This window comes from Emys orbicularis, chromosome 16 (assembly GCF_028017835.1).
Source record: "Emys orbicularis isolate rEmyOrb1 chromosome 16, rEmyOrb1.hap1, whole genome shotgun sequence".
Lineage (NCBI taxonomy): Eukaryota > Metazoa > Chordata > Testudines > Emydidae > Emys > Emys orbicularis.
This window is the reverse complement of record NC_088698.1, coordinates 24182938-24199221: the sequence shown is the minus strand read 5'-3', so window position 1 is coordinate 24199221 and position 16284 is coordinate 24182938. Positions and strand designations below refer to the sequence as shown.

At 41.6% G+C, this 16284-nt stretch overlaps 1 protein-coding gene across 2 annotated transcripts in view; it reads left to right on the top strand.

Moving 5' to 3' along the window:
- The window catches only part of AACS (acetoacetyl-CoA synthetase), a 61235-nt gene extending 47804 nt beyond the window's left edge, over positions 1-13431 (top strand). The window contains exons 11-18 of one of the 2 annotated variants that reach the window (XM_065417808.1): positions 234-298; positions 456-578; positions 1976-2089; positions 2992-3117; positions 5587-5656; positions 7336-7394; positions 9118-9320; positions 13294-13431. In XM_065417808.1, coding sequence (XP_065273880.1) covers positions 234-298; positions 456-578; positions 1976-2089; positions 2992-3117; positions 5587-5656; positions 7336-7394; positions 9118-9320; positions 13294-13431 — 898 coding nt within the window. The remainder of the gene's footprint in view (positions 1-233; positions 299-455; positions 579-1975; positions 2090-2991; positions 3118-5586; positions 5657-7335; positions 7395-9117; positions 9321-13293) is intronic. The other variant, XM_065417809.1, reaches the window with a different exon arrangement.
- The last annotated feature ends 2853 nt before the right edge of the window (positions 13432-16284 follow it).

Below are 16284 nucleotides of genomic sequence, written 5' to 3'. Positions count from 1 at the left end.
AGTGCTCTGTAGTTAAGGGTTCCTGAAACTGTAAGTGAACGCTTTCCGCTAGGTGGGAAGGCTGTGCTTAATATTTAAAGCCAGAATTAAAAATTTCAATGCTACAGAAATGACTCCAATGACCTGACTAATTTTGATTGCTGAAAAAGACATGCCTAGAATCGTTAAAACTTTAGGGGCAGCTATGATACTTGCAGGATCAAAGTCCTTGAAAATGTCTTTCTCCTCTGTAGGATCACCATCCTTGGAACAGGTGCAAAGTGGCTGGCTGTGCTAGAAGAGAAAAATTTAAAACCATGTAAGCTTCAAACCTCTGTTTTTTCTCTGGCCTTGTAGCCTGTCCACAGACAGTGACCTGAGGGTTACGTTTGACTTCTTGGATTTATTCAAGTGGTGAATAGATAATATGATAAAACTTAAATGTTTGTAATTCTTGGTTTTCTTCCCTCTTTAAGGTGACACCCATAATCTTCAAACACTTCATACTATACTATCTACAGGGTCACCACTCAAATCTCAAAGCTACGAGTACGTCTACAAACATATAAAGAGCAGCGTCCTCCTGGGATCCATTTCAGGTAATACTTACTCCAAAAGCTTTTTACGTTTGCTAATTCCTTCTGTAGCCAGTTTCCGTCTTCGTTGCCTCTTTGCAACTTTTTGTTTACAGGAAAATTGGGCTGGAGATCAGTCAGCCTCGGTTATACTTAAACTGAAACTACCTTTGACTTGTGCAGGGTTTTTCTGCATAATTCAACATGCCATTGCATTAGTATAATGAACTTGGTGCACTCAAGGACTTTGAGATGGAATTATTGTGACAGAGTAGATGTAAGGAAGCAGGATTCTTTATTTTGACTGGCTGTCTTCAGGGGCCGCAGGGTGAGAGGAGGAAGAGTCTGTTAACCTACAGCACGCATTGTTCTCTGCGTAGTTGATTTCACCAGGAAACTCCTCCTGAGGAGACTTTTGCCAGGCTCCTATTTCAGTTAATGGCCACGATAGACGGGTCAGTGTATCGATTATGTAATTAACAATGGAGATGTGTTAAGCCATGTCCAGTGTAGTATGAGAGCTCACTTGGGCAGTTTCTGTTCTATTCATATAAAGTCGCACTCGAACAGGGCCCTGTTGTGCGGGGTACCAAGGGTCAGGTCTCAGAGGGACCATGTCAACCTAGTTTAGACCCCAGATCCAGAGTCCAATCCTTCTGCTATTAAAGTCGATGGGAGTTCTGTCTCTGACTTTAATGAGAGCATGTCTGGACCTTAAGATGACATTTATTAATAGTCTCTGATGTCAAAGAATAGTCATGTGAGTGAGATTTGCAGGATTGGGCCTTTTGTTGTAACTCTGCCTTTTATTTAAATATGAATAGAAATATCCTAATTACTCGAATGAAAACTTTTTTTTTTTTTTTAAATTAAGGCTTAAATATTCCCCATGAGTGCCAAGATCCCAAACATAACTACATTTGTGCTAATGCACAAGAACAAGAAATAGAAACAGACCAACAGCAACTATCTAGTCCAGCTATACTGTTTGATTGCGAGATGCCACAAGGAACCAAATGTCATTTTCTCATCTCAAACATCTATGAATCCGGGACCTAACTGTTGACTAAGGGCCTGAATCGCCACTCTCACTCCGTGTAAATTAGGAGTTACTCCAGTGAAGCTAATGAAGCTTATACTAGTGTAAAACTAGTGGGAGAAAAAAATGCAGTCCCTAAGGTATATGCCTATACAAAGGGCATGCACATTGTAAGAAAAGCCTCTAACTTTTTTCATTGTAAATTGCATAGAAATAGTAGACAATCTTGGCAGTGTATTTTAGGTTTCGTTACTTAAAGTGGACGGAATTTTTTTCAGTATTATGTGAAAATAAAATAAGAGCTCACATGGCCTTTATTTGATCTTTTAAAAATAAGTTCTTTAAAAGTGTCTGAATTCTAAGTGTCCTCCTTTTGTTATAGGTGGAACAGATATCATTTCATGTTTCATGGGTCAGAATGTTACAATCCCGGTTTACAAAGGAGAGATTCAGGCCAGGAACCTGGGCATGGCAGTGGAAGCGTGGAATGATGAAGGTAACCATTTTCTAGTCAACTCCATAGGAATTTCTAACTAAAATGTAATAGCTGCAGGAATTTGGATGGTGATTTATGAGACTGATAGAGACACTGTCTCATCTCTTGATCAGCTGATAATCCAACCCAATGACCAAAAGTGGCAGCCATCTTGTGGCTAAGTGGCTAGCTGTAAATGAGTTAGTGATCTCAAAACCGTTTCACAACCGTGCCCTTAATGGTGGTGGTCTTTGGTGTGGAAGCTTGTCCCACAAGAAACTGGACTGATCAAATCTGATGGCTGTTTGGGACCCTGTGTTAGTATGAGACCATATCCCAACATCTTGTATTTGTGTTTACTAGTTAATTGAACAGTCCTGTCCAATTAAAAACTGTCTATACCAGACACTGGACTAAATTCACCACTGATGTAATTCCATTAAACTTTATTATTTTTTTTTTTTTGGCCTTCCTCTGCAATGTGGAGTATGATTTGCCCGTTGTGATCATCTGGATGTATCTCACCTAATCAGTTTCCTGCCATTCTAGGGACCTTGGGCATGGGTAGTACTTTGGTCTTTCCTGTTCTGTCCCTGTGGCTCAAAGTTTAGCTCCTGAGGACTGAAATACCTTGGTCTAATTGAAGTCTTTGGTTTTAATATAGGGGTATTTGGGAGAGGCTTGTGATAAACAGGAGGCTAGAGCAGAGGGGACCATTAGATCATCTAACCTTACACTCTGAAGTTAAATCAAGGTTGAATTTAGCCCATTGCCCATAAACTGTTTAGATCAGCTGCCAATGCCCAGAGTGACAGGGCCTCTGGGTGTTACCATTATGCAGAGGATAATCCTATGTGCTTTGCTTTGGTACCCAGCAGTTTACAAAAGGGAAATGCAGAAAATCTGTTTCTATTTGTAAACAGGCAAACCAGTTTGGGGGGAAAGCGGAGAGCTGGTTTGTACAAAGCCTATGCCCTGTCAGCCTACGCACTTCTGGAATGATGAGAATGGAAACAAATACAGGAAAGCTTATTTTTCAAAATTCCCAGGTACGTAGTGAAATGCTTAGTTCATTATTTGAACTGACCAGGCATATAGAACTGGCAGTTGTTTACAAAATTATAAGCCTGCTCTTTCCCATAGTTGGGCAGATACAGTATCTAGATTTGCTAGGGTGGCAATTGTAACAAATGTTTGATAAATATCTTGCTATTTATTCCCTGGTGCTTGGTCTGAATTTCAGTCTGGGTTAGTCAAATTTAAATTTCTGGAAAACTAATTCCTTTCTGTTACTGCTGTCATTAGGCAGATAGGACTGCTACAGCAACTTGATCTGGCTCAGCACAGGCGTACGCTGTTGGGTGTATACGTGTGAAAGGAGCAATCTTCTATTGAGTGCTACTATATTGATACCAGACTGTTGCTGCCTAGTATTAGAAGTGAGTCCTAGGAGATGAGCCCTGGCCTAGTACCTCATTAGTGTGAGGGGTAAGCCAGTATCTTGTGTGACATGCACGTTCTCCACTCACGCACCAGCCCTGTGCTGATAAGAGTAAGGGGACAGATGTACAGTGGGTTAGATGCTGCTTGTGCGTATTCTGGAGGACTGGGTCCACCCATAGCCTTTGCTCACACTTGCACTGAAGTACAGCAACATTGCACTCCCTGCTGCACGTTGGGCAAGGGCTTGTGGGATCAAGACCTTGAGTCCACTTCTTTTCAGAGCTAGATGGAGACATTTATCAATCGCAGCCTTACAAAGACGTTTCAAGTGAGTAACTGCGAGAAGCCACACTCTACAGTAGGAGAGTGCTACCTTGCACTTAACCACAGGGGTCTGTTTACTGTTCCATTCCTGGGCCCTTTTCTTATTTTATAAGCAATATTAAGCTATTGCTGCCATTTTTATAACTTTAGCCACCTTTTCTGTCCCATTGTTTATACCAAGTGGCCAGTTTACTTCCTTGGGGGTGGGGAAGAGGGACGACTGCTTGACACCACCATGCTGGGCGAGACCCCACACATTAAAACTTGAAATGCAGACACTTGTTGTTCTACTATAAAGTTTTTTTCTTCCTAGCAGATAGCATAGGATCGTACACAATGAAATAAGTCTTACTCTAAATAAAATAAAGCCCTGATATGCTTAAAACAGATCTTTGACAGCTTTCCACACAAACTGTTCCACAGTCACAAATCAAAACAGTCTTTGTGTTCTTCCATTGCTGTCTTACTACAATTTGAAAGACTGCGTAGAAAACCACAGCACACATTCTGTCTAGCTGTGACAGTAGTTACCAATACACAGACACATCATCTGTCTGTTTGTTTTTGTTTGTAAGCTTTCTGCTGGAAAGAGGTGTGCGCTTACTTTTAACAATAGATTATTTCTTTCTTTGGCTGTATAGTACTATGTTCTTCTTGATGCTTTGGCAGTTATAGTACATTTCACTTAACTGGCCGTTAAACAGAGGGGGTCTTTAAGCACAAAAGGGACCACTGAATCCAAGTAAAAGCGTGTGCATGTGCACCCGTAACAACCGCAACTCTAAAAGGACAGATCGCTGTGTTTGACAGCAGTCTTCTCTGAGAAACCTGTAGTTTCAGTGATCTGTTGGAAACCCCATTTTTTGTGGTGGTCTGTAGAAATGTGTTTCAGGTTGAAGCTAAGTATAAAACTTGTTAGCTGAGGAATGGAGTGGTGCCTGTGTGTACATGGTTGGAGTTGTTTGTCCTTTAAGCAAAATTTGAGTCAAGTCGGGTCACGTTTCCATTCCTAGCACTGGAGTTTCTCCATGTTAACCCCACTGTAGCTGAGAGAAAACATCTGGCCCAACATGTTTGGCCCAGCTTCTAGGGGTCTGATTCTGATTTTTGCACTAGTGTAAATCCAGAGTAACTCCATCAAGCAAATGGGAGCCTCCTGTGGACTCCATTGAGAGCCTGCCATGTAATCCCAGAGAGTGCCTCTGCCCCAGAATTGCTGATAGGGTGGAGGGAGACACCAAGGAAGACCTCACACTCTCACTCTTTCCCACCCCCCCCCCCCACCCCCCGCCCCGGGCATGTTGTTACCTCTACTGGAGGACCCTCATCTGGGTCACCAAATCTGGGTTCCATACAGATGCATGTTGTGCAGCGTGCTAGAACAAGCCTCTGTTGAAGTCATGGGAGTTAAACCACTGTGTGGAGGATCAGAATCGTGCCTGGAATGTTTAGTATTAGATAGCGCTCCCTGCGGTGAGTGCTATCTAAAAGGGCTGTGCATATTCACAGGAGTAGTCTGACAGAATCAAAGGACTTGCACCTTCCACATACTTTTAGACTTGTGTGTCCCCTTTGTCATCTTCTAGCTAAACTCTACACACTTAACTTTTAATCTTCCGCTTAACTCATTCTCCCCACACTGGTGCTGTCCCCTTCTGGTCTTTGGTAACTAAATTGGAGTTGCATGGTAAGTCAGTCAGACCTGCTTTGATGGCAAATGGGCTGGTTAACACTTTGTCACCTTCTGACAGGTGTTTGGGCCCATGGTGACTACTGCAAAATAAATCCTGAGACAGGAGGAATCGTCATGCTTGGCCGCAGGTAAAGTATATTTTGGTAAAACTGTTCTGAGGGAACGTGTACAGTTGGCAGGCTCTGTTAGGTTGCAGGAGGACATGTGCATATTTCAGATGACTCCCCACTCTGCTTGCTGGCTGAGTTTCCGGATCTGATGAGGAAATAGGATTCTAGTATATTATTTTCAGCATTGTAAATTTTCAGCATTTACATAACACAAGAACTAGGGGTCACCAAATGAAATTAATAGGCAGCAGGTTCAAAACAAACAAAAGGAAGTACTTTTTCACACAACACACACTCAACCTGTGGAACTCCTTGCCAGAGGATGTTGTGAAAGGTCAAGACTATAACAGGGTTCAAAAAGGAACTAGATAAGTTCATGGAGGATAGGTCCATCAATGGTGTCTCTAGCCTCTGTTTGCCAGAAGCTGGGAATGGACAACAAGAGATGGATCACTTGATGATTATCTGTTCTGTTCATTCCCTCTGGGGCACCTGGCATTGGCCACTGTCGGAAGACATGATACTCGGCTAGATGGACCTTGGGTCTGACCCAGTATGGCCATTTTTATGTTCTAACATTTCAGTTGCTCATAAGTTCACAGTTAAGGGACAGCACGTTGTAAATAGCTAATATAAGGTACTTGTGCAGGATTGCTAGCCTACAGGTCCTCTTGTGACCTCTCAAAACCCGTTGCTGAGAAGCTGGGATTTCACAGGATGCAGTAAGGCCCAGTGGGTGGGGCACCAGACAGGGAGTCAAAACTGGGCTCAGCTCTTGGCTCTGCATTTGATTTGCTGCATAAACTTGAGCATGTCACTGGCCTGCACTTCTAAAAGGATCCTTTAATTAGAGTTCTTCTGTTTTGGTTTTTTGCCAGAGGTCCAACCTGAGACACCATGGGTATAATTTTCAAAAGTGCCAAGCACCACAACTCTAGTGGGCTTCAGTGATAAGTCCTCGGTGCCTCTGAAAATTAGGCCTTGCCATGTCTCAAGGTGGACTCCCAGAAAATGGAGGGACTGAAAATGTCTGCCTTAACCTCTCTGTGCCTCAGGTTTCCTATGGCAGTGTGGGATAATGGTACTTACCCACCTTTTTAAACCACTTTTGAAAGCTACAGGTTAAGTGTGAGGTTTTGAAGAGTTAATAGAACTTCAGGATCAGGAGCATTGTTAAATTATATGGCAGTATTTACCAATCAGCTCTTAGTTTTAATGGCGAGTTAGTGATCCAGGATTGTGTCCAGCTTTTCACGCAACAGGCCTGGTTCAGTTCATAGGCTCAGCTCGTGGAGTCCACTGTCTGCAGGGAGTGAGAAGTGCTGCAGAAATAGAGATGCTCAGCCTCAGGTGGTGGGAAGGGGAAGACACAATAACAATGCCAAGGAGTGCCACAAAAGCACCTGGCTCTGTTACTTCGTGGCTGGATATTGGTGGCTACTTTTGTGAAGGCCTGTGTGCATGCAGGTTTAAGTGAAAAATACCAGTGGAATCTTTGGAGCACAGAGGAAACAAATGATGAAGGGAAGAATGTGGTTTGTTTTAGACAAAAGTCTCTTGTAATCCTATTTCTACTACAACTTCCTGCATATTTCACTATACCAAATATTGAGAAACTTGGTAAGTTGCGTCATTTATTTTCTTCATCAAACCCTAATTACATTTTTAATGCTCTTTTGTTTGTGTGTAACTTTCAGTGATGGTACGCTAAATCCAAATGGAGTGAGATTTGGAAGTTCCGAAATCTATAACATAGGTAGGAAAAACTTTCATCCACCTTTTGCAACTGTGACATTTGTGTAGCCTTAAATCCGAAACGTGAGCATTTACAGCGGTGTTGAAAGGCTTAATTAATAACACACGAGATCTTTCATTGGAAAGGGGCTAAAGAAGAGGATATCATTAACAACGAAATACTGCTTTGCTGACTGAAATTGCTTCCTTTCCAAAAGAATCTACAGAGCTGGAGGTGACTAACTGAAATGCACTGCATTTTCCTCATAAGATGTTGTATTCATGTAATAAGGCTTATTACAAGAATGGTGCGAACCATTTTATGTGACTTTGTAAGAGAATCCATTATTTCCATGGTTTGTCCTTCCAAGGCGAACTGTTAGACAGTACTTGATTGTTTTTAGTGAGCCATTGTCAATAGCTGAAATAAATTCTTGTGCCTTTTTTTTTTTTTTTTTTTAACTGCCATAAGTGACTCTGTGCACAAAGGCAGTGTGTGACTGTATGAAGTCAGCAGAAAGTTAACAGCGATGAGGGAGGGCAGAGAGATGGTGTCAAGCATTCCTCTGGTGTAGTGAATCGAGGTATTGTTTTGCTGGAAAAGCTGTCCTCCTTGTACAATGTGAAGTCGGGAGGGTCAGCTTCCCTTGTGGGTGGAGGGGCAACTTTCAGAATGTTCATGGCTATTGCCCTAAGCTACATTTCACTTAGTTACTCCCTTACGTAAGCTTTGGAACAGTCTCTCCCTTGTCTTGTTTTTGGAACATACAAGCCAGATTCTGATCCAGGTTACATTGGTGGAACTGATATCTGATTCTGGCTCCCTGTGTTCAAGGGCTTTGCTGTGTAACTATCAGTATAGTAAATAAATGTTTGTTTCAGTTGGGGATGCAGTTGAATACTGAACCAATTTGTGATCAGCCTGTTTTGATGATGTCCCCTCACCATTGTTAATGCAGTTGAGATTGTACTGCCTGGATTATCCAGCTGCGCACGGTGAAATGTACTTAAGACATCCTGCCTCATGACTGGTTGAAAAGCAGTCATATAATGAGAGAGAGAGAGAGAGAGAGAGGCTGGTCAGGGCTCGAACTTGGATTCAGTTCTCTGCTCCAACACAGACTTCCTGTGCGACCTTGTGACAGCCACTTAGTCTCTCTGGACCTCCATTCCCCATCTGTAAAATGGGGATAATAGCATTGGCCTACCTCACTTGGTTGTTGAGGATAAATACATTAAGGACCCAGAAGTGCTCAGACAGGGGTATAGAAGTACCTTAGTTAGCTGTGGTAGTATTGCTTGTGCTGAACAAAAAGGTTTATTAATCCAACAACTATATCAAAATTTTGGCCTGACCTAAGTCCAGTATTTATTGGGTCTATAAACTTTGATATTCACTTGAGCAGAAATCAATGACTGGGATTTAAAAAAACAAACAAACCAGAAGGGAGTTAGGCACCCAAGTGCACTGACTTTCAGTGCGGTTTGCTTATCTAATTGCCTTAAACTTCTTTGAAAATCTTAATTAGGTAGGCCAATCCCACTGACAATGTGGCACTTGGGTGCCTAATTCCCTTAGGTGTTCTCTTTAAGAATCCCAGTCAATATTTGCTTATTGTTCGCCTCATCAGTGCCAGAACAGATGATGGGAGATATGCCCTTTTAGTGTAAAATTCTTAAAAAAAGCATCATCCAGTGGAAAACACAAGTGCATGTGATAACGAAGCACTCTACTTCTCTTTCAGTGGAAGCCTTTGAGGAGGTTTCAGATAGCCTCTGTGTCCCTCAGTACAACAAAGAGGGGGAGGAAAGAGTGATCCTCTTCCTGAAGATGGCGTCGGACCAGGTGTTCAGTCAGGATCTGGTGAAAAGGATTAGGGATGCGATACGCATAGCGCTGTCTGCCAGACATGTTCCTAGCCTCATTCTAGAAACCAAAGGCATTCCGGTATGTCATGAAAACACTGCCTAATTTTTTTTTCTTGCTCACCTTGAGCAGTAATTAAGGAGCAGTTGTCATCACTCTTCAAACCCACACGCCTGGAAATTTTAGCATCTTAAAAAGCATTTTCAAATTTTATAAATAGTTTGTCTAGGTTGCCTAGCAACTCTTTTTTTTTTTTTTATCTCAACTAAGCTTGTTTTTGGAACTATCCCTACCCATCCTTGGTTTATAAATATACATGTACCCTGCTGAGCTAAAGATATTTTATAAGAAAAATAACTTTCTGTGCTTTCTCAATACATATTATAAAACTAATTTTAGCTTTTAGGTGTGCCAAAAAGCTTTTGCTTGCCTTTTAGTTTTTTTCCATTTCAAATGGTATGTTTTTGAAAGCTGAGAGCATTGAGCAAATGTTTGAAATCACTTTTACATCAGTTTTGCATTTCAATTTTAGGTCCATCCATATTTTTAACAATAGCTATAACTACAATAAGAGACCTTTCTCCATTTGTCTAACAAATATATAATTACAGTCACACTATATATAGCACCAGTGGGGCATCATTTTAATGTCAGACACATTCTCTGCAACACAGCTATATCTTGCTCTGCCCATTGAATGGGCTCAGTGGAAATGAATCTTTTCCATCTTGAGCTATTCTAAATCTGTGATCTTAATATGGTGTGTTTAACAAGGCCAGGGAGAAAGGGAAGTCCCTGGTGATGGCCTCTATCTGGTCTAGTGTGCCGTTTTGTGAGCACGGGTATGAATGAATCGTACTTTAATGGGTATATTTGCATGTTATATAGAGATGTAGTCCTCTTGTCTCTGTTCTCAAGTGTGGGAAACCTTCTCTTCTGATAAAGCAGAGATGGACATCAAAAATACTTTCCCTGGTTTAACTTGTACCTAAATTCAGAAAAAATATAAGCAGTAATGAGAGAGCTTCCAGTAATTCAGTACCGATATGGAAGGCTGGAGCTGGGATCCCCAGAAAAGAGTATACGGTCAGTAAATGACTGACTGTGTCACTGCTAAACCACAGGGGCTCTTTCTGCAAAGTCGAACACCTCGTTCCTTCCCAAGGAAAACCCTGCTGCCTCCACAGAGTGGTGGACACCTTTATACATTTGTTTGAGAGAGACCCTCCATTTTCAAACATGTCTGTGCAGGTGAGCATGCTGGGCCTGATTCTACTCAACCGTGCAGCACACTAACCCGTCTTGTCTTCAGTGGAGTTACTGACACCCCCCCATTGTAAGTCAGGTTTATGGAGCCTGGTCCCAGAGGAGCCTGCTTGGTGCTCCTCTGTCCTTCTTCCAACTCACTGGAGGAGCCTCTCCATTTTAAAAGCCCTATCCCCAGTTGCCACCTGCCGCTCTGTGAGCAGCTCACTGTTGGCAAGGCCGGAAGGTGCAGGGTAGTTCCTGGCAGGCCGTGTGCATATGAGCTTAAGTCTTCAAGCATTTTCTCTAAAGCACTGTAAGCCTAATTTGGCAAACATGGATGCCTAGCTAAATCCAAATGTAGGCTCCTGACTCAGTGGCCTGCCTTTCAGAGGCACTGAGCACCAGGAGCTCCCATTTGGTTTCATACTTCAGGCAAGGGCCTGATTCTGGTGTCTGTTGATTGCAGGGGAGTTCCTCCTGGCTTACACTGCTGTAAATAAGTAGCATTGGGCCTAGCATGTCTTGTTTGCATGAGGGTTTAAAAACAAAAACAAAAACAAAAAAACCCCCCACCTTCGTGACTTATCTCTTGAGTGATGATATAGATTTTCTAGACCGCAACTTTGGCTTCTACATAAAATGTTAAATTTCAAAGATGCATCAATCACCTGAATGTAAAGAATGAAGTTGATGGCGATGAGGCATTTATGAGAGCCAGCCCTTTAGGAATGCCTGCTTAGAGCGTTAATTAGTTCACACTGTGACTGAATTTACAATGGAATGAATTTTAATTATGTTTCAGATGATCAAATATATCCACAGCAAAGTGATCAAAGCTGTCTCCTTGCTTTCTTTTGAAGGTTTTACTTGGGAAGAAAAAAATCTTTCCATATACTGCTATTTCTAGATGTAAATTTGAGTTTATAAAAACAAACTACCTGCCCCTATCTAAAATTATAGGACTTTGAGCCTGGTGTCATTTTACACTGGTTGAAATTGGGAATAACTCTGGCATCAGTGGAGTTAGTGGTATAAGGGATCAGGCCTATATTTTACAAACTATCAAAAATGCTGGAAAAGGCTTGGAAATTATTTCATGCTTATAGTTATGTTTAAAGAACTTTTTTGCCTGTGCACAGATAATCTACAGTGATAAAGGGCTGTGCACACAAGCATCAATTTATATTGTAAATTTTTACAATATTCTTGATCTGGTCAGAACTCCTGATCCACTTTGACATCTACGCTGTCTTTGGACTGGGCTTGTGTTAACTGATACAAAACTGTGGAAGTCCCCTGCTGTTCTGTCTGATGGGTATTTGGTATGGATAAACCTTTCAGGGTTAGTATTTAGGGAATTAGAACTGGGAAAGGTTTGCAGTATCTTGACTGAACGAGCACAGTGGCCCCGATTTTTGGCAAAGCACTTAAGCATACACTTAGTTAAATGCTTGCTGCCAGCTTTTTTGAAACGTGTATGACCAGCTTTCCCCCCCCACCCCCCCCACCCCAAGAAAAGTGAACTTCCAGCAGCTCCCATCAACTTCACTGGGAATTCTAGGTCCTCCTCGCTTCTCAAAACCAGACTGGCAATCACTGAGGAAGAAGAGTGGCTATTTAGGGTCGTGCAAGGGGATAAAAACTATGTAGTATTAAACAAGGGAAAAATTAGACCAAATACCTGAATAATTTCCTAACTATACAATGTTGCTAAAGACCATTTGGCCTGCTCTGAAAAATCTTTAATGAAAAGGTGTCTCAGAAGGACTAATTTCTGGGCTTCACCTTAAGGAGATCTAGCAAAGCAGCCAGTGGAGTCCCTGGTCCATATGCAGATGGACCAGCTCAGAGTTATCTTGCCGCAACTTCAGTTCTCTTAACCAAAATGAAGATTAGACTAAACAAGGCGGCGGTTGGCCTGATTTTTCAGTACCAAACGATGCTCTTGTTTAACGGCTTCCTTAATGGAGACACCTTGTGCTCCCTAAAATGGGATTGACCATCCCTGCCAACAGGAGAGACAGGTCTTCCCTACTGGCTTTTGCCAGCCAAGAATTCCACTGTTTGGAGCACAGATTGGGAATTCTTCACTGCACAATTGCAGTAGTGCCTCGGTGAGCAACACTGAAACCCAAGCACAGAGAACCTATCTTTTTTGCCTCCTCATGATGTCTTGTTTCCACAGAAGCCAAGTTTTGTATCTGAATCTGTTTTGATTAACAGCAGTTAAACCTCTAGGGAAACAATTGAAAGTCCTTGAAATAGAATCCAAGTTGTGTAGCTTGGCTCCATCTCCAAGCTCACGGCTTTGAAAAGCAGGGTGTTGGTTTGGCCCCTTATAAAGAGAGGGATCACTTCCAGAATTGAGATCAAGGTACGTGTGTACACATGCACGTATCCAGGGCTTCTTGGATCTAGGGTTTTGGTTTGGGCCTATTTCTAGAAAACCTAAAAAGCTGAAAATCAGGTGTAATTTTAAATGGCAGTAAGTTTCAAAATAATTTTAATTATTGCATCAAGGGGCTGATCCTGCTTCCCTAGAAGTAAATGGGAGCTGGCTTAGGCTGATGGTATTGTCTCTTAAAAACAAAACTAAAATCACTAATAAAACTCATCGAATTCAGTTTGCTTTTCAAACTGTTTAAGAAACTATTTGGTGTCAGGTGTAGCAGTGGAGGCAGGAATTCTGCGAGGGGTAATGATTCAATTCCAGCCTTGGTGGTGGCTTTTCCATTGGATCATCCATAAAGCAACCAGAGAAGAGTGCAGCTTCATTGGTGACTTTTTTTTTTTTTAAATTTTGCAGTACACAATAAATGGGAAGAAAGTTGAAGTGGCTGTGAAGCAGATCATTGCAGGGAAGGACGTTGATCAGCGGGGATCTTTCTCAAATCCAGAGACGCTGGACTTGTACCAAAATATTCCTGAGCTTCAGAATTTCTGAATGTTTGTTTTTTTGCATCTCTGTGTTCTGTGCTTGTACTGTATATATGAATACTGTATGTAAAGAAAACACTATTTAAATACCAGTGGTTCTTTTAAAGGAAAAATATTTTAAGTGCATTATGAAAGGCTTGGGTAAAATTTAGCTACTTTTTACCAGATGACTATGCCATATGTCTTGGAGTCTATCTTTAAGCCTGGAAGAGGGAAAACTGCCTGTTGGGTTTTTATATATGTGACAAATGCATCTTTTCGGGTTAGATTTATATCAACAACCTGACAAACTAGAACCTGAATAGCAAACTGTTTCCAACTGATAATGGAATATTGTGTTCATAAAACTGATTTTTTTCCATTTTTTTAAAAATGGAATTCAAGCTATTTATTTAAAAAAAAAAACGAAACACTGTTAGAGCCAGGTGCAGGGATTATGTGGCTTTTTTTTTTTTTTTTTTTTTTTTAAATACTTTGTTTGTCCTATTCAGGAGGGTAAAGGCATGTCAGCATGGCCATGAAATATAAAAGTATGGAATACTTTGTGTTTTTTATAAAGCCACATCTTAATTCACTGTGTCTCTTATTTGACTGTCTCAGTTTGAGCACAGTCTTGAAATATCTCATTGTACCGTTGGAGGTAATTGCTGCTTCATTTTGTGATATCTTCACATATAGTTTTAAGCTTTTAGCTGATATGTTTTTAGATTTTTTTGGGGGGGGGGCGAGAGGGAGGGGGACAAATGCTGTCACATTTCTGTTGGTGAAAATCTAGTGTGATTTCCCCCCCCCCCCCCCCCCCAGTGGAATTACTCTGGATTTATATCAATGTAACTGAGGATAGAATTTGACTTTTACTGCTCTAAAATCCATTATTAGAGTCCAAAGGCAAAAATCCAGTATTGCATTAGCTGAACAATTCCAGTGTATTAATGTAATAAAAGCCAATGTTTTTGTAAAACTTTTTACTATATGTGATGTTGAAAGTGAGAAACTAAATTTTTTAAATTCTTTATCCTTCCAGTTTATAAAGGGGGGGGAAAAACCTTTTACAAGTATGTTAACGCTATAAAATGGAAACGCACTGTTTTTCACAAAAGATACAATTGCAATAGGTATACAGAACCCCTGGCATTCAGCATCCCATGCACTATTTGAATATTGTGAGTAAAATATTTAATGCATTAAAATCATGGGTATCCTTAATTGTGTTCAGTGCATTCATTGCTGTTAATACGTTAAACTTAATAAAAATGAAATAAACTGATCCTTAAACGTTGGTTTTCATTTTCACTCAATTGTCTCATTTGACTTTTTTTTTCTTTTTTCTTTCTGCGTGCTCTGGTATGATCTGATTCTTAGCTTAACTTCCTTTTTCTCTCCCCTCTTCCCCCAAAATTCCTACATTGTATGCTCCTCAGGGCAGGGGTTGCCATCTTCCTGTTACGTACAGCACTGGGCACGTGGCACATTACTGAGATGCGTGTTCATGTATGGCGTGTGGCGCATGTGAATAATGCGGAAGCAAGCCTGCCGGGAATGTGCTCCTCTGCTTTACATCTATTGGCACTGTAATAAAATAGTATGTCAGGCTACATCGGGGTCCCCAACATGGTGCCCGCGGGCGTCTAAGTGCGCCGGAGGACGAGCATCCCCCGAAATGCCTTGTTGGCGGCATTTCAGCGGATGCTCCTCCGCCGCCACGGTCCTCCGTGGCTCATCGTCTGGTGCCCGCCAGATGAAAAAGGTTGGGGACCACTGGGCTAGCACTTCACTGTAAAAAGTGTGTTACTATGGAGACAGCGAACACAATGTAAAATGCTAGTGGAGATAAGTCACTGGAGTTTTTATCTCAGTGGAGCTAGTAGAGGTCAATCCTGTCTCCCCCACATGTCTGGCATTTACCTCCCGTAGCTCTGTCCAGTATAAATTCCAGTGCCTTGTCTCCATTAGCATTTTACGTTGCGTTAGTTGTCCCACTGTAAATATACACCTTCTGCAAGGAAGAACATCTCAGGTCTGTATTACTGCACCTCTCATTGGTTGACAAGTTGTAACTTGAATTGAACTTTTAGTTAATGTGCTATCAGAGCTAACCAAAGCTTTGATCAAAAAGGGACATCATAAGGAAGATCTAGAAAAAGGTGGCTTGAGATGCTGAAGGAAGATAAGAAGCTTGGTGTCAGTTTGGAAGATGTTTGAGATGAACAAGAACTGTTGCCCCATCTTGATGGGCTAAGACAACAAAGAAGAAAACTCTTTCCAAGGGGCGGGGGGGGAGATAAGACAAAGAAACATCATCATCCTAGGGACAGTGGATTTCTTTTTTTTGGGGGGGGTGTCAAATCCTTCTCCAGAGAGAGAGAGCGCGCGCCTAGTAGGCAACACTGGGTGGTATAGTAGGCTTGCTTCGGGGAGCTTGCTTAAGGGGTCCACACCCCTGGAGTGCTGCACAGCTTTCTCTGGGGTCTCCATCTGCCCTAGCATTCAGGGAGGTTGCAGGATCATGGCCATCTGAGACTGTATCCCTGTGTTCACCCTTGTTACAAGACTATAATGGATTTTATACAAAGTATACCTTGTGAGTTTTCATTTGAAAACTCATAATGTGCTGATCATTATTGTCCTGGTAAAATATGTGGCAACATTGTATGTTTAAAAAAAAAAAAAAAATTAAGATTCTACTTTATAATGTTATTGAGACTTTTCCAAGTTTAGAAAAGCAGGCACAAACCGGTTCCTCGAAGACAAAAGGCAAACTGATGCCTCAGCCGGGTGTTGTCAAAATCAAATGGACCATCACCTGGTTAAGCAGCCATTCTTTGGCAGGAAAAAGGGTGAGTGAGAAATATACATGTTG